The 18,912-nt window shown below is 44.1% G+C and overlaps 1 protein-coding gene across 1 annotated transcript in view; it reads right to left on the reverse strand.

Annotated features, from left to right (window-relative positions):
• LOC147901910 (hydroxyproline O-galactosyltransferase HPGT1-like) overlaps positions 1 to 18,912 on the reverse strand; it is a 36,072-nt gene that overhangs the window by 13,563 nt on the left and 3,597 nt on the right. Inside the window, exons 7-9 of the mRNA XM_087374739.1 lie at positions 6,523 to 6,646; positions 6,287 to 6,374; positions 6,000 to 6,050 (exon numbers count right to left, since the gene is read on the reverse strand). Of these exons, the coding sequence (XP_087230865.1) occupies positions 6,000 to 6,050; positions 6,287 to 6,374; positions 6,523 to 6,646 (263 nt within the window). The remainder of the gene's footprint in view (positions 1 to 5,999; positions 6,051 to 6,286; positions 6,375 to 6,522; positions 6,647 to 18,912) is intronic.

Raw genomic sequence — 18,912 nt, forward strand, 5'->3', positions numbered from 1 at the left:
GCAAAGTGCACTCTTGAACCATATCTTGGATTTAAACCAAATGAGAACTTTGACAATGCTGTAGCAGAGGATGCTCTTGAGCATGAGGATGATGAGGCCCACGACCAGGACCAGGATGATGAGGCTCAGCTAGGGTGAGGGAGAGGCCTCTATTGCTATGCCACCTTTAGACCACTAGGGCTGACTCTCTTTTTTTAATACACCATGTACTTGACTCGAGAGTCTTGAGTCCTATTTTGTACCAAGGCCTTTGGACCCGAGGCATGGCCTACCCTTTTTGTACGTTGCATATTATATGCTTTCGAATCTATAGTATTCTAAACTTTTAAGAGTGTCTTTAAAAGTCTAAAGCTGAAATGGAAAGTTTAGAGCTGCTAAAAGTGGTTTTCTTTTCATAATTGGTATATTTTCATATGAAATGATGACGTGGCGTTCTGTTTCCTGTTCCCCCTTCCTAGAACGTTCTCGTTCCGGCACCCGCAATTTCAGAACATTCCTGTTCCTTGGTAACTATGGCCTCAACTTCGATGAGACCTTTGATCTTTTAGCACATATGGTGACCATTCAAACAGTGATAGCCTTGGCTGCCATCATGGGTGGTCTCTTTTTCAAATGGATGTCAAATCTGCACTTTCTTCAAAACCCAAGGAGAATCACTGGAAAACAGGATTATAGGTGCCAAGGTACTTTACTAGCACTTATGGTATCACATATAGAAAAAGTTTGGAGTTGGGTGGTTTCTGTCATTGAGATTGGGTAGGTGATTGGGACACTCGGTGTCCGACCTCAGGCTATAGTTTCATACTTGCTGCAGGGGTCATTTCATGGCTAAGCATATTTTCTTCAATAGAGACGGAGTGCAAGGCTGCTTGTATTGCAGCATGTGAGACGTGGTGGCTGAGATTGATTTGGAAAGATATGGTTGTGCTTCAGGAGGTGAGAATTAGAGTTGCATTGCCATTGCAATGAACCCCCATGGTCCATGCACGGACAAAGCACATCATTGAGATTGGGTAGGTGATTGGGACGCTCAGTGTCCAACCTCAGGCTATAGTTTCATACTTGCTGCAGGGGTCATTTCATGGCCAAGCAAGAAACAGTCAGATTTTCTTCAATAGAGACGGAGTACAAGGCTGCTTGTATTGCAGCATGTGAGACGTGGTGGCTGAGATTGATTTTGAAAGATATGGTTGTGCTTCGGGAGGCGAGAATTAGAGTTGTATTGCCATTGCAATGAACCCCCATGGTCCATGCACGGACAAAGCACATCGAGGCTCATTACCACTTTGATCAGGAGCTCATCATCAACGAGATTGGGGAGCTCATGTACTATCCAGCCACTGACAACATTTCAGATGTTCTCACGAAGGCACTTCCAAGGGACCAACTGGAGCACCTCATTCAATGGATTGGGATTGGCCCACCATTGCACATTGAGACGGGGAGTTAGAAGTCACTTACCAACCTATGAGTCCCCCCAAATGTGGCTGACAAGGGGTCATAGACTGGAGGGATTAGGGCTATCTGGACCAAAGTATTGTGCAGCAGGCTGGACCAACTTGAAGGAGTTTTTGCACCAGACGGATTTGCAGGTATTGCCGGGATCAGGCTAGAGGTTTTTGCCCAAAAGAACGGCAAGTCTAGGCCATTGTCAAGGCCTATTTATTGCCCTAGCAGTGGTGAGGGCAGTCCGTAGAAGATCTGCAAGTCCAGCAGGCTGAAATCAGGGCAGATCTGGTTGGTGGGACCAACAGACCCGATGGGGGGTGTCCAATTGGCTGATTCATCATATTTAACCCCCCGCGCGGATTGCGGCTGACAAAATTTCAGATGTTTTCATGAAGGCACTTCCAAGGGACCAACTAGAGCACCTCATTCAACGGATTGGGATTGGCCCACCATTGCACATTGAGACGGGGAGTTGGAAGTCACTGACCCACCTATGAGTCCCCCAGATGAAGCTGACAAGGGGTCATAGACTGGAGGGATTAGGGCTATTTGGACCAAAGTATTGTGTAGCAGGCTAGACCAACTCGAAGGAGTTTTTGCACCAGACATATTTGCAGGTATTTCCGGGATCAGGCTAGAGGTGTTTGTGCAAGTCTAGGCCATTGTCAGGGCCTATTTATTGCCCTGGCAGTGGTGAGGGCAGTCCGTAGCAGATCTGCAGCCCAGCAGACTGAAATCAGGGCAGATTTGGTCGGTGGAACCAACAGAACCGATTGGGGGTGTCCAATTGGCTGATTCAGCATATTTTACCCCCCCCCCCCGCCACCCTTTTTTCCCGCGCCTGCTCTTTTCCCCCCTTCCAAATAGTCTCCACACATTGTCCAACATCACTGAAGCCTTTTGTACAGGCAACGTGGACTGGAGAGAGTGTAGAGTGTTCTCCTTTTGTTATCTCAGCATTTTAATCAAACTGATTACTCTTTTGTGCCCAGCCACTTTGCTGGAACCTTTGTGCTCTGGTGTGAGCTCGTTTTCCCAAATCAGAGGATGAATAAAGTCTGATTTCTCTCTCTACCTTCTCTCTATCCGCTGTCTACCCTCTTGAGAGGATTTCATTAGCGAGTGCATCTAGAGGCTTGGAAAGAGTTCACTGGCTCATTCTATTGCGTGTGAGGTTTGAGTGATTCAAATTTTTATTAGGCAGGCAACATAGTGGAACCAAACCCCCTTTCTACCCTCTCGTTATGCCACGTGCCAATGTAATGTAATAAGTGGGTTAAGGGCACTTTTACCTTCATCTCTTTCTTGTACTTCACTTCATTCAGTCCACTTTGGGAGTGACCTACGTTCAGCTCCCACATCAGCTCTTAGCTCCCGCACTTCAACCCGCTCCAACCCAAGGCCATCGTTCCGTACAATCCATACGTCAAGTCCGTACATCCGCACAGCTCCTGCACTGTACAACTCTTGTGCCACCATTTCGTACTGCAGCGCCGTACAGATCTGTCGCATTCCATACCTGTACGTGTAATGCCGCTCTCAGATCGTCCGTACTCCGTACATCTGCAGTCCGTCCATATAGTTTGTCATTCCGTCCGTACAACAGTACGATTGACTCACCGTCAGTTCTGTCGTACTTCTGTACAGCCGTACAGGTCGACGTACAGTAGGCACTATTCAGTCCGTACCACTACTGATTGTCCCGCACAGTCTCAGCATCTGTACAGCACGTGGGAGTTCGTACCATTGTACCCGCGTCAACGATATCCGTACCATCGTATATGCTCCATACACTTTTGGAATCCGTACACTAAGTAAGCTTTTTTTATTGGCAAGCACATTTATGCATTGAGCCATTGTTTGGCTGTATTTTGGGGCTTTTGCAATTACACTACAATTTTTGCAGTAAAATTTGGGGCTTTTGTAGGCAGAGTGCAAATTGTGCAACATTTGGGTCTTTCACACCATTTGCCCTCTTTTGTATGCAATTTCCCACAAGAAATTGGTGCTTTTGTATTTGGGTTGCAATTTTGTAGGTAAAAGAGCATTTTGGAAGTTTGCAAGCATTTCTGGACTTAGTGCAAGTCAATTTGCAGACTTTTGCCACTTTTTGCAGATTCTATTTGTAGATTTTTGGGCATTAAGCACAGCATTGCATTTTGAGCCTTTGATAGGTTGTGAGAATATTTGTCACTGTGAGTAGATTTTCTTTGGTAGAAAAGATTTATCAGTGAGCACTCCCAATGCTGCGATGCAGAATGCGGAGTTATGGCATGCCAGGTATGGGCACATGAGCTATGGCAGCTTAATGACACTTCAAAGGCATGATATGATTGATGCATTGCTTCCTTTAGAGTCACCTCCTCCTCATGCATGTGAGGGTTGCATCCTTGGGAAGATGCATAGATTTCCTTTCAAGAAGGATGGTGCACTGAAAGCTACACGAACATTACAGCTTATTTAGTGATGTCTACGGTCCCATGAGGCACCTGCTTTGGGGGGTTATCTTTATTATGTTACATTCATAGATGACTTTACCAACTACACTTGGGTCTATGGTCTTAAGGCAAAATCAATAGTGTTTATGCATTTCAAACATTTTATGGCTATGGTTGAGAATGAGATAGGACTCAAGGTATAGACACTTCGCACAGATAGAGGAGGGGAGTATATGTCTCATGAGTTTGAGGCATTTTTGAATGAGAAAGACATCACGCATCATCTAACAGTGAGGCTTACACCTCAACAAAATGGCAAAGCTGAGCGCAAGAATCACACTCTTATGGAGATGGATAGATGCATGGTTACTAGTAAAAAGTTGCTTCATAGGTTTTGGCTTGAATGCCTTATGTGTGCCAACTATGTTTTGAATCGGGCTCCCACAAAGGCTTTGAAGACAATCACTCCCTATGAGGCATGGCATGGGAGAAAGCCTTCAGTGGATCATTTTTGAGTTTTTGGTTGTGTTGCATATGCTCACGTGCCTGTGGAGTTTAGACATACGTTTTCAGATAAGGCACTTAAATGCATTTTTGTTGGGTATAGCTCACAAAGCAAAGGCTATCATCTCTACAATCTTGCTTCACGCAAGATTTTTGATAGTAGAGATGTTATATTTTCTGAAAATTCAGCACATACACATGCTGAATTTAATATTCCAGCTTCTTCGGATGATGTTTTTGAGGGGATGCTACCTATAGCACTTGGTCCCCCAGCTGAGGTTCATGTTGAAAATCAGAATTTACAATTTACAGCAACCTCCTCCTGATCCACATGCCCCGATTCAGCCACAGGCTGATTTTGTACCTCCACAGGGTGTGGATGAAGTTATCACGCAAGAGATTCAAGAGATACACGCAGTCAAAACAGTCCTGAATTGGTTGCTGAGGCTTGAGGCCCCATTGCCTGGCAGGACTCATAGTGCAGTAAGGCACGCAAGGGGGGCTCTTTTAGTTGAGATAGCTTATGGAGGGACTCTTCTTGATGAAGAGGAACCTGACTCTTTTGAAGAAGCAAAGGATAATGTGCATTGGATGCATGCCATGCACAATGAGTTGCATTCCATAGAGAAAAATCAAACTTGGGATGTTATGGATTTGCCACTAGGTAAACATGCCATTGGTACCAAGTGGGTTTTTAAGGTGAGAAGGAATCCAGATGGGTCCATTGATAGGTACAAGGCAAGGCTGGTTGCCAAAGGCTATGCACAGAAGAAGAGCATAGATTATGAGGAGGCTTTTGCTCCTACATCCCGGATGATAACCATATGGTCAGTTCTTGCAATGGCTGCAAATTTTGTTTGGAATGTCCATCAGTTGGACATAAAAACAGCTTTCCTTAATGGGGACTTGTAGAAAGAGGTTTATGTCAAACAACCTCTTGGATGTGAACTTTCTGGCAATGCACTTCAGGTTTGCAAGCTTAACAAAGCTTTATATGTGCTGAAACAAGCTCCACTGGCGTATTGTAGTCACTAAAGTAAGTGTTTGCAGGATATGACATGTCCTGATTCTCATTCTAGGATAGCTCTACTTTTAGAGAGCAAATTCTCAGTGTTTTCAGTTGTAATGCCTAATGTCTAGACAGCAATTTGAATAAACTACGGGCTGCTTATCTTTTTTTTCTTTGCAATGATACAGCTGACATTGCGTCTAGTGCGACATGTCATCATGTGCTGCATCCTCTTTTATGCTTCCCTTCAGCCAGCTAAATCCTTTGTATTCTGTTCATTCTTGTATTTACAGTTTGGAAATCAATTGAAAAAGTCCCCTCTCCAGCTGGAGAGTTAACGTTTCTAGGATTTCATGTTAGAAAACCTAACAGTAAATTATGAGCCTATGACAGTCTAACCCAATATCCTTGAAAGATCCACATACAGCTGCCAATGAGGCTTCAAGAAGCTAATTGCAATGAAGCTGCTCATATGTTCACTGAAACTTAGTTGTCAGGAAAAAGATGATACACACAAGGAAACTCAAGAGGAAAAAACTGAGATAAATGACAAAACATCAGTAATCGGATTTTGCATGAAGATGGCCAAATTAACTCACGACTTTCCATCACCAAATTTCCACCACTCTTTCTCATACCAACGCTGGCCCCTGCATTAAACAAATCATTGTCAAAATGACAAAGATTGTCATAAGGAGACAAAACTAGCTGTAAATGTCTTTATAATAAAGAATGACATGGAAAACGTATAAAGGACTTGGGCAATTTGTCAAAGGCTAATCTAATTAGCGAAAAATGACATACAAATCAACACTCTTAAGAAGATTTTGTGATTGGCAAGCGTGAAATAATGCTATCAAAGAATGTTTGCTGCATGACTACATACTCCTCAGTTATAACGTCTCCTGACTTCATGCAACCAACATAAACCTGTGGTTTATCCCAATAGCTAGCGAGCACCTTCCCTAGCTCATCTGCATAAATGAAATGTTCAACTTACAAACTTTTTTGTTTCTAGCTTCGTCAGAAAAACAATATAGGCATAGCAGTCGTTGTTTACATCTTAGAAATAAACATTTACAATTTACTTTTGCAGATTTATAAGGCAATTTTGAGCCTCACCAATGTTTACAAATGTATCATCATCAACCTTTACATAGAAATCAGCATCCCAAGTTTCAACAGCTACACTAAAAAAGGATTTTGCCTTGCTTGCAAACTCTTCAGATACCTCAACATGCTTGTCCTGCATAAAAATGTGACTTCCCATGTGAGTAATGAGAATCTTTCAGCAATCATGACTGTATTCTCATAAAATCTTAATTTCACCTATGGCTCAAGAGCCATCTACATTGCATCAAGCATGTTGTCTAGACGTATTGTAAATCCAATCACAGACTGCAAAAAAACTGAAATGGGGTGGATGCAATAAGAAGTGGTAAAAGCAAAAGATGGCTCACTGATGGATAGTTTAATCTAGAGTTGTTGATATGTGGACCACTTAAGTTGCTTGTGTGAGCCAAAAAAGAAGGAAATTTACATCTCCGTAGATGAAAGTAAGACAGAACCTTTGGCCAAACAAGCTATTTACTTTTTGCATCCTGAGGCATAAAAAGACGGCACACCACTCCATACCAGCCCTCAGCAAATTGGAGTTGCAGAAATAGTGGGCAGGACCCTGGTCGAGTACCAAATGTATACACAAATTCCTAGGTATTCTAATACATAATTAACAACATTTTATTCTTCTAATACATACTGTCTATCAAAAAGATCTTTAAAAAAAGGCTTGGTCTAGTATGCAGCAAACTGTAAGGTGGCATCCTATTGTATGTGCTACAGGGAAATTCAGATTTGACAAAATAAGGAAAGCAGTTTATGCACTACTGGGTACTATGTGCAAAAGGCATATAAATGGTCATTGCAGCATATGAACAGAGGACTCAAGTCGTCAGGTCCAGTCCAGAACAGTACACGCACATGGATGAACAACATGAATAAAAAGGAAGTCTCCCAGCATTCAATGTATGCCCTGGAGGAAAACATGTTTGTCACAAAAAAGCAAACAAGGAAATCATTTTAGATCTTGTACCAATAATGCTGTTATCGTTTGCGAGCACTAACACAATGAGTTGGTTTCAAGGAAACATTTTCTTTTTTCCTGTAGAGAAGGGGGTAGGGACAGATTTGGAAAAAGGGGAATAGAGGAGCAGAAGTGGGAGAGGAGAGAGAGGGGGGGAAGAGGGAGAGGAAGGGTGGGAGAGAGAAAATGAGGTAGGAAGAGAGGGAGAGATTGAGAGGGAGTAGGAAAGAGGGAGAGAGAGTGAGTGATCGTAGGCAGGAAGGAGGAAGGGAGAGTAGATAGGATTAGATGTCACATCAAAAAGTCCCTTACAATCCTTTTGGGTTGACTTATATAGTCCCCCACAGTTCCCACATTTCCCCTACTATTCTCCCATCTATTTCCCCCTTAAAATCCTTCTTTTTCCCACCTTCATTACAGCCATCCCTTCCCAAAGAATTTTGCCCTCAAAATTTCCAAGAGGGTGCCCTGGATGAGAAGGATACAACAGAAACTGATCAGCTTTGTAGGAGATAGGGGTAGTCCTGCACAATGCTCTCAGGTTGCCAAGAATTCTCATCTTCCGTTAAACCTTTCCATTTGATGAGGTATTCTGTGTAGGCTTTGTTCCTGAGTACATGATCTCTGAAGCCCTTGATTTGCTCCGGCACATAGATTATGTGGCCCTCTTCATCCATAGGAGGCAGCTCAGGAAGAACCTGGACATGCTGTCCGACATGTGGTTTCAGCAAGGATACATGGAAAACATTATGGATCTTAGAGGTACTGGGTAGTTCCAACTGATATGCTACCTGCCCAACTTTGCGGATGATTTTGTAGGGGCCATAATACCTGTGGGCAAGCTTTGTGTTGGTATTACCTTTCAGCGAGGAATATCGATTCTTATGGAGACGTAAATGCACATAATCCCCTTCTTCAAAAGATAAGTACCTCCTTTGTTCATCCGCATACTTCTTCTGCTTGGCTTGGGCATCCTGCATATTCCTCTTAGCCAACTGCAGAAGGGCATTCATACTCTCCAAATCATTCCTTGCTTGCTGATTTTTCACAGCCAACTCTGCAACCTTGGAAGGCATTCCCACTTTGCATCCATACATAGCCTCGAATGGACTCATGCCAATAGAGAGGTGTTTGGTGCTGTTGTAGCAAAATTCAGCCAATGCTAACCATTTGTCCCAAGACTTCTGCGTGTCATGACAGTAATGCCTTAGATACTCCTCCACCCACTTGTTCACCCTCTCTGATTGACCATCCGTCTGTGGATGATAAGCAGTACTAGGCGCAAGGGAAGTACCAACTGCAGTGAATAACTCCTGCCAAAAGTGACCCATAAATTTAGCATCCCTGTCACTGACAATCTCCTGAGGAAAACCATGGTGCTTGAACACATACTCAATGAATTGCCAGGCAACCTGTGAAGCGGAGTTCCGAGTTTTAGTTGGTATGAAATGGGCCTGCTTAGTCATCCTGTCAACCACCACAAATATGCTATCCCAACCCTTATCTATAGAAGGCAAGCCTGTAATGAAGTCCATGGCAATGTGAGTCCATTTGCCTTCAGGAATGGGTAGTGGTTGCAAAAGGCCTGCGGGTAACCGGCTGTCCACTTTATTTTGTTGGCAGGGCAAACATTCACTGACAAACTTAACCACATCTCGCCACAAACCATCCCAAACAAAGCTCTCCTTGACTTTTTCATATGTTTTTGTGATACCCGTATGCCCTGACATAGGGGATGAGTGCATTTCCTGTAATACCATCAACCTGTACTTGGAGTCTGGCACAAGATAAATTCTGTCCCTGCACCATAACAGTCCGTTGCGGAGCTGAAATCGAACATGTCCTTGGCTGGACGGACTCTGTAACTCCACAAAAAATAGGAGCTGCATCAGAATTTTGCATGTATTCTTCCTGAATCCCAAGTATCCACTCCTGATGAAGCGTGGAAATGGCAGACAGTTTGCATGACCACATCCTGGACAAGGCATGAGCAACCACATTCTCTTTCCCCTTTCTATATTCAATGTCAAAATCATAGGACTGAACCGCAGCCAGCCATCTCTTCTGCTTCATGGATAAATTACGCTGCGTTAGGAAGTACTTGAGTGTCCTGTGATCCGTTTTGACCTTAATCTTGCTACCGTACAGGTAGTGGTGCCATTTTGCAAAAGCATGCAAGATTGCCAGCATCTCTTGATCATAAACATGATAATTCATTTCTCTGGCATTAAACTTCCTGCTCTCAAAAGCAATCACACCATGCTCTTGTTTTAGGACAGCCCCTAAACCTTGCCACTGGCATCCGTCTCAATAATGAAAGACCGTGAGAAATCAGGGCACACCAATACAGGTGCATTGCTAAGGGCATTCTTGAGGTTATCAAAGCTGAGTTGTGCTGCTTCTGACCATTGGAAGGCATCCTTTTTCAGCAAATCAGTGAGAGGGGCAGCCCTTTTGGCGAAGTGCCTAATGAATCTCCTGTAAAAAGAAGCAAGACCCAAGAAACCTCTGAGCTGCGTGGTATTTTGTGGCTGCGGCCACTCCTTAATGCATTTCACCTTAGCTGGGTCTACCCTGATTCCGTGCCTGCTTACAACATGACCAAGATATTCAACCTCCTCTGCCATAAATGTGCACTTGCTGGCCTTGGCATAAAGCTGATGCATTCTCAAGATTTCTAGCACTTGTCGGATATGGTCAATGTGTTCCTGTGCATCCTTACTATAAATGAGAATGTCATCGAAAAATACCAGCACACATTTGAAAAGAAGGTGGTGTAAGATCTTGTTCATGAGTGCCTGGAAGGTGGCTGGTGCATTAGTCAAACCAAAAGGCATCACCTTGAACTCATATAAGGATAATAAATTAGGAAGGGGGAAACCCAAGTCACCTAAGCCAGTTAGGGCAGTTCTAGCCTAAGACCTTTAGGATTGTTAGGGCACTGTCTTAGACCAACCTAAACTAGCCTTTAACCTTAGTTAATACTAACCTAACCTAGAGTCAGACTAACTAAACCTAATTGACTAAACCTAACCTAACCCAATCTACTAACCTAACCCACTCCACTAGCTAAACCTAACCAAACCTACCAACCCAAACTAACCTAGCTAACTAACCTTGACCAACTAATATGACTAACTCGAGTCACACTAACCTGATAACTGCAAGAAGTGACAGTATGGCAGCGATGGGTAGCGACGGTGGACGACGGCATAGCACAACGGGGGACGGGTGACATGGCAGCACAGCAAGGGCGTGGCGAAGATGGATGGGTAGCTCAGAGGTCACAGCCACAGCGGTCCACGCATAAAGCAATCCAAGCAGAGCCCAACAGAGGAGAGCGGCCCCGAAATGGTCAGAAGCTATTGGTAGCTCGGAGATCACGTTGATGGCGCACAGCAGAGCAAGGTCTGGTCGCGTGGTCTGATGGGACGGGCAGCTCAAGGGCGTGGCGACGGGCAGCTCGAGGGCAAGACTGCCGTCGATGATAGAGGTGTGGAGCTCCGGATTAGTTGTGGTAGAATCGTGGATCTGCTGTTTGCTCGTGGTCGTCAGGCAAGTTGTTGTTTGCTTCTGGTCGGAGGGCGCTTGTTAGTTGTTTGCTCGTGGATTTGCTCTTTGCTCATGGGCTGTTGTGGAGCGCTGTCTTTCCAAATTGAAGCCTCTGACGTAGGCAACCTTAGTCAAGTCTGAACTCTTGACTCCTGCATCTGTACTTCGCTAGACCATAGTTGTTCTCTCTGGCCAGATTCACCGCTCTGCGGTTCGCGTAGGAGCTGAAGTGAAAGGTGAAAGGGGAAGCAAAGGTGCCAGAGTCGATGCTCTGATACCAATGTAGAGAAGGGGGTAGGGACAGATTTGGAAAAAGGGGAATAGAGGAGCAGAAGTCGGAGAGGAGAGAGAGGGGGGGAAGAGGGAGAGGAAGGGTAGGAGAGAGAAAATGAGGTAGGAAGAGAGGGAGAGATTGAGAGGGAGTAGGAAAGAGGGAGAGAGAGTGAGTGAGCATAGGCAGGAAGGAGGAAGGGAGAGTAGATAGGATTAGATGTCACATCAAAAAGTCCCTTACAATCCTTTTGGGTTGACTTATATAGTCCCCCACAGTTCCCACATTTCCCCTACTATTCTCCCATCTATTTCCCCCTTAAAATCCTTCTTTTTCCCACCTTCATTACATTTCCCAAAATGTTTTCACATAAAATTATACCGAGTTTAAGTTTGTATTTAGGATTCGTAAGACGCCTGAGAATATTGAAGTTTTTGCTGTATCCTTGGATGCTTGAAAATAAACAATCAAGCAAACATATGGGAATGGTAGGAATCCATGCTGGAAAATCAAAATCCAAGTAGCTGGAAAGACACAGCTTAAACAGACAGGATAGAGGGATATTATTGAGAGAATTTAGTTAGCATAAATGGGAGTTGCTATGACCAACCTGGAAATGGGTCTCCAAAAATGAGCCACTCCATCAACCTCCTAGGCTCATGCTTAAGAAACAGCCAACACATCTTGCATGATCTTATCCTAAGTTCATTTGATCCATCTATAGGCACCTAAATCGCTTGAGGGCCTCTCATCACTTGAAGGCCTTTCAAGCTCCAGGCCTCAAGGGGCCCACTCAACAGATTGGATACACGATCAAGTAAATTCTCTCTTTTGAAGACCTCATTCTACACAAAACTCCACTTAATTCATACGAGAAAAGGGACACTATGCTGATTTTTTTCAAAGGAGAGGGGTACTGGTGTCAACTCCGTCTTTGCTCCTGCTTGTGCTTGTACCAGGCATCTACAGCCCATGGCATGGCTGCCTACGTGACAGCTCTGTAGCCATGCAGCCCATGACAGCAGATGCAGCAAGTCAGCCAGCAGATCAGGAATGGACTGCCACACAGGCAGCCGTCTAGTCAATAGATGGGCTGCATATAGCAGCCATACAGGGTCGTACAGTCAGCAGTTCCGCAGTGCATCAGTCCATACAGCACCCATACAGAATGTACAGCAACCTGCAGAAAGGAGCGGGCGCAGGACAGGTGGCAGGTTGGGGCAATCTGCAGCCAGGTCAGAGCAGTCTGCTGCAGGTTGGGGCAGTCAGTGCACAATCTGCAGGCCCACAGACAGAAACAAGCTGATCATCTGCACCCAGTAACTCTTTCAGTCTACTGACATGAAAAACTGGATGTACTTTAACATCAGGAGGCAATTCTGGTTTATATGCAACCGGTCCAATTCTTTTAATACTCTTGAACGGACCACACTATCTGAGGGATAATTTTGGAACCAAACCAATACTTAAAACTCTTGGATTCCTTGGGAATACGTAAATATACCATCGTTCCATCAGAGTACTCTCTGCGTGAACGATGTCTATTTTCATAAAATCTATCTCGATCCTGGGTACTTCTGATGGACTCCTTGGCAAACTGCAACATTTCTTGCATGTCTTGCAAGAATGTCCTTGCATCATCATTGTATTCCCTTGAACCCAACCATAACTGGTGATTTAGGTTGAAACCCGTACATTAGCATAAAAGGATTGTAACCTGTACTTGAATGCTTTGCACTGTTGTAAGCAAATTCTATCATGGGGAGATAGTCTTCAAGACTGTCTCTTAGAAACATATGCACGAAGCATATCTTCAACCAACTGGTTAACCTTCTATGTACTGCCATCAGACTGTGCATGATCTGAGAAACTCATACTTAAGAGTAGTTTCCAACTTCTCAAAAACAAGTGTCCAAAAGTTACTTTGTAAACTTAGAGTCCTGGTCACTGATTATGTTTGAAGGCAAACCATATAGCTTAAACAATTGGTCCAAAAAATCGTGAGCCAACTGAATAGGTGATATGGTCGATCTAGTAGGTAAAAATCTATCCATTTTTGTCAGACGATCAACTATGACCCAAATGGAGTTAATACCCTTGCACATTCTAGGCAAACCCGTAATAATAAAGTCCATGGAAATACTTATACCTAGATGAATCCAGGAACATTCCCAAACTCATCCTCTAAAAACACAACATAGTGCAGTTTCAATCTCATGATAGTCACTCACAAGGTTGAAAATCATAAACTCCATCATGCATACCAGGGACTAGCTACTATGACATCCCCACTGACGTCATCAGCGCCCAACAGTGGGTGTAGACCATAGTATAAAAATATGCTCTCACACATACAAATCCACACACCCACACATACTTGAGCATCAATTTATACAAAGTCTTCGTACTGACTTTCTGTCAGCACTCCGAAGGTGAAGGGCAGACTCAGCCATGGAAATACTTTCCCATTTATTACTCGGGATTTGCAATGGTTGTAATAAACCCACAATTCTAAGACGTTCGGCCTTAGTAACCTGACAAACACGTTTCAACAAATGCACACATCTTAGGCCAATAAAAGATATGTTTCACAAGAGACAGAGTCCTATGTACCCCTGGATGTCCAGCGCTAGGAGCATCATGACACTCCTAGAGAATCTTGGATCAAAGATCCGAAACATCTAATACGCATACTTTTCATTCTAGAACAGCAAGCCATCCCTAGTCATCCACTGATCGCCCGCCGCCTGTATTGTAGGTGGCACATCCCTGAGTTCTGGTCAACCATGGAGCTCTCATCCTAGACATTCTGCCAAAAAAACCTGAAGTTACCCAGAGCCCTCTCAAGGATTGAAATATGTATGAGGATATTTCTGTAAATGACATAGCATTTATGAACATGACTGAACTTAAAGCATCTGCCACACTTTTCAAGGAGCCCTTTCAAAAACGTATTTCAAAATCAAGATCCTAGGGAGATGCGAGCACTGAAGGGCACAACCGATTTAGATTCCAGCACCACGGTAAACGGCATCACAAGAAGGTGTTGACATCTCATTTAGCAACTCCTCTTTGTAGCTTGTGCATCACCAGAGGAAAAGACATCGTCACTCTCATACTCCTAATTTGTCAACAGATGTGTCCCATCACAAAACAAAGAGTATGTATAAATTGCAAAAGAGTATAAAGTCCGTTTCCTATGATTCTCCTCGCTCATCCAAGCACTTCACCCACAAGACAATACTAGGGTTGGCTTCTCGTGTAAAGGCTCTAAAGGCACAACTACCCAATCATGTGAGTGATGCTCACCAATGGATGGTTACTCGATAGGAGATTGTGAAACCCACGCTCACATCGAGACCCTTAAATACCTCCAAGCAATAGGCACTTCATAAGAAAATGCTCACCTAGTGGAAAGGCAACACATGCCTTATAGTTGCCAAAAGGAGCAGTGTTGCATCTCTCACCTATCCCATTAACTTGAGTCCATAAAAGCAAGCAAATCAAAGACAAAGACCTCCTAAGAGCTTGCCAAAGTGCAAGTGGGAGTTGGAGAACATGAAGGTCAAACAAAAATATGGCATACGATGCATCTCGTATTCCAGCCACGAGCATAGGGAGGCAAATTGGTAGTAGCCAATAACATCAAAGGAACACAAAAGGGAGAGTGCAAGGATGCATCACAAGAGAAGCCTTTGATACTTGGCCCTCTGATAATTGCTACTATGTCAAGATCACTGAGAACACATAGCACAACTTGAACTTTGGCAAGTGCACACACTCCTACACTTTCAAGGAAGTTTGCATTAATCCTCCCTCATCCAATATCTACACACCCTGTGCTCCAAGCACTCCATGCCCCCTCTTGCTCCAAACATCTAATGCCCCCTCAAGTGCTCTTCACCAACCCTCTTGCATTGCCCTGACCTCTTAATCCCCCACGTGATGCTACCTCTCCTTATGAACCTCACGTGCAACACATTCAATGTATCGGTACTCTGAGTCTATTTATGTGCCAACCTACTCATGCATTCTTGCATAGTAAGCATTCGACTTGCTTCTTTCTACCAAGCTATTAATCTAGTTCTTTGGTAAGTCCTTGTCAAGCCCGTCTACCCTACCTTGCCAACTCACATTAGATTTGTCTATCCTCATCCTTAGTCGATTACTTCCTAGCTCCACCACTACAGATTCCATCCTTGCATTTGGTGAACATATATAGAGAGCCCTCCATTCATGTGGCAGCAATAACTAGGCCTATAGTACACCGGATCCGGGTGCTACACACCTACTCCGTCATACACTCCTCATCTTACACGTCACAAGTAATCAATTGTGCCTTCATGGAGCCAGCTTACAAGCTTTGCACAACACTGGATGCTTGTTCGAAGAAAATATGTGATTAAATCATAACTAGACATCCTTAGCATCTGATTAGGCACTATTGTTACCAAACAAGCTATTCATTTGGCACATTCCCTTTCCTTTTGACCGACGCTCCTTGTGTGTCCACAGGTGTGTGTCTCAAGGGGCTGATTGTGGCAAACACACGGGCACTCAAGACCACATTGACAATTCAGTAGACATTTATGTTAGGGTGCTGTTGTCGATGGAAGGTCCAGCATCGAAGGAAAATCAGGCTGGCTGTCATTGATTATGTCCCTAAACGAGAAGATGAAAAGAGAGCAAAACCAATTGGGTAGTAATTCCTGACATCAACATCATGGGAAAATGCCAGTCTCCTACGTTACCAGTAAGAAAAGAGAGCAGAGAGGTCTCTTAACCAAGGCTGCTAGCAAAGAAAACATAGCATAATGGAACAACGAAATACTAGAAGGAGCTGACGTGGGAGAGCAGAATGAGGTCAATTGTGCCATGAAGTCTACATGTGAAGTCCTTGACAACATGGTCATCCTTGAACCATTTTCGGTAGAAACCATCCCCCAACTGCCCACCCATCACAAACTCTACCATGATTGAAAACGCTGCCCATTCATCCATCCAAGAAAGTCCAGCGTTTTCAGGCCCACTCATCTTGTTTGGCTTCAATATGTGAAAAAGAACAGGACACCCAAGGAGACTAGCTCAGATATTTGCTTACTACAACGACTACTTCCCAATAGTTTTGGTTCATGCTTGCAGTATATCTGTTAGTTAGTGTTCTAGCCATGAAGCTGACTGGTATTGCAGACCTTGCAACTGATATGGTGCTGGAGTTATAGGCTCGATACTTACATTGCCGTCATCATGTCCCTATGTAGACTAGGCTTAGTTAACCACATAGACATCATTTATTGGTGTTGTGCTATCCCGCTGACTCCAACATGCATTGATTTCATGAAGTACCTTTGTCTCTAGTTGCTGAAGGAGAGAAGGTGTGGTTTCACAACGGTCATTGTTTTGTCCCAATTATAGGTTTCCATTAGTCCATACCAGTTAGGCGAATCTAGGTATTTGCCAATTGGGTTGTCCCCTAGGAACTACAATCAATCCCTTCTAAGAGTCAGTCACTCTAGGTCTCGTCCAACACTACACCATGGGCTCCTTACCGGCACCTCCTCCTATGACTTGCTTCCGAAGAGATCCCCCAGTTACAGATCCCGAATGACCAGCTACAGGAAGAGAATGAATCTCTTAGAAGATCCAAGGGAGTGCGAGCACCGAAGAATGCGGCCGATCTAAATTCCAGCATCACGGTGAACCGCATTGCAAGAAGGCGTCGACGTCCTCATTTGGCAACTTCTCTTTGTAACCTATGCATCAGCAGAGGAAAGGACATCATCGCTTTCATAGTTCTCACTAGTCAATAGATGCATCCCATCACAAAGCAAAGACTCTGTATAAAGTGCAAAAGAATATCAAGTTAGTTTCCTATGATGGGCCTATGATGGGTCTTGAGATGCCAACTCTATAAATCCTCCCTCACATTGTGATCCTTGATACCTCCAAGAAACAGGGCACTTGAGTAGACAATGCTCGCCTAGTGAAAGAGCAGCACACGTCTTATGGTTGCCAAAAGGAGCAGTGTTCTCAACTATGCCATGAACTTGAGACCATAAAAGCAACCAAAGCAAAGGTGTAGACCTCCAAAAAGCTTGCCAAACTCAAACAAAAATATGGCATATGATGCATCTCCTATTCCAACCACGAGCATAGTGAGGCAGATTGCGATAAAAGGAATACTACAGACACAGTGTAATGGTATTAGCCATCTCATTCTTGTAATAACGTCAAGGGAACACAAAAGGCAGAGCGCAAGGATGCATCACGAGAGAAGCATTTGATACTTGGCCCTCTGATAATTGCTACCATATCAAGACTGCTGAGAACACACAACATAACTTGAACTAGGGCATGCACACACACTCTTACACTTTTAAAGAAGTTTGCATTAAACCTTCCTCATCCATTGTCTACACACTTTGTTCTCCGAACATTCCATGCCTCTCGTGCAACATTTTATGCCCCCTCTAGCGCTACCTACCAACCCTCTTGCATTGCCCTAACCTCTTACCCCTCGTATGCTGCCTACTCCATTGCTGTCCCTCCTTATGTCCCTCACATGCCACATATTCCAGGCGTTGGTACTCAAAGTCTAGTTCTGTGCCATCCTACTCATGCATTCTTGCGTAGTACTTTCTTCCAAGCTATTTATCTAGTTCTTTGGCATGTCATTGTCAAGCCCTACCTAGGAAAGAGAGAGGGCTGCTTATGTGTTCCATAGCAGGACATGTGGCCACTAGTAGATGGAGTTGAAGGTACACCTCAATGCAAGATAGCCTTGAGGCTAGAAATTTCAACGAAATGCCTCTGCTAACCATCTTGCTCCTTTAGTGGTCTATCCTACCGTGCCAATTCTCACATTAGACTTGTCTATCCTCGTCCCTAGTCAATTACTTCCTAGCTCCACCACTTCATATTCCGTCTTCACATTTTGATGAACATATATAGAGAGCCATCCAATCATGTGGCAGCAATAACTAGGCCTGTAGTACACCGGATCTGTACTCCTCTATACACTCCCCATCTCACAACTCACAAGTAATCAATTGTGCCGTCACGGAGGCGGCTCACATGCTTCACACAACACCTCCATTGGAAGCTTGTTTGATGAAAAGAGTTGACTAAGTCATAACTAGACATCCTTAGGATCTGATTATGCAACATTGTTACCAAACAAGTTATTTATTTGGCTCCTCAATTCACATTCCCTTTAGTTTTGACCAACGGTCATTGTGTGTCACAGGTGTGTCTCACTCTTAGCATCTCCCTCCTTTTTGTCTCTCTTCCATCCCCCCTCCTTCCCCCCCTTGGTTGTGACACTAATTGACACAATTGATCTTTCTATTCTTCCATTGAACGGCACCATACTTGCACCCAACGATCAAGCTACTTCTGAGCTCACCTTATGCACATTCGCTCTGGCAAAACCTATCTTGCAATACCATGTGCTCACCTGCCAGCTTCTTTTCGGTCATTTGTAGTACTGCTCCCCAATGCCTCATCCAAAGCTCACTCAGCATGTGCCCCTGCCATCCCCAAACACCCCTATCTTCATGCTGTCAACCCCCTCAGCTTCAATGACCATCAAGCCTCCACTTAAAAT

Source organism: Dipteris shenzhenensis, chromosome 5 (assembly GCF_047967505.1).
Source record: "Dipteris shenzhenensis isolate YYH24624 ecotype China chromosome 5, Dip_SZ_1.0, whole genome shotgun sequence".
Lineage (NCBI taxonomy): Eukaryota > Viridiplantae > Streptophyta > Polypodiopsida > Gleicheniales > Dipteridaceae > Dipteris > Dipteris shenzhenensis.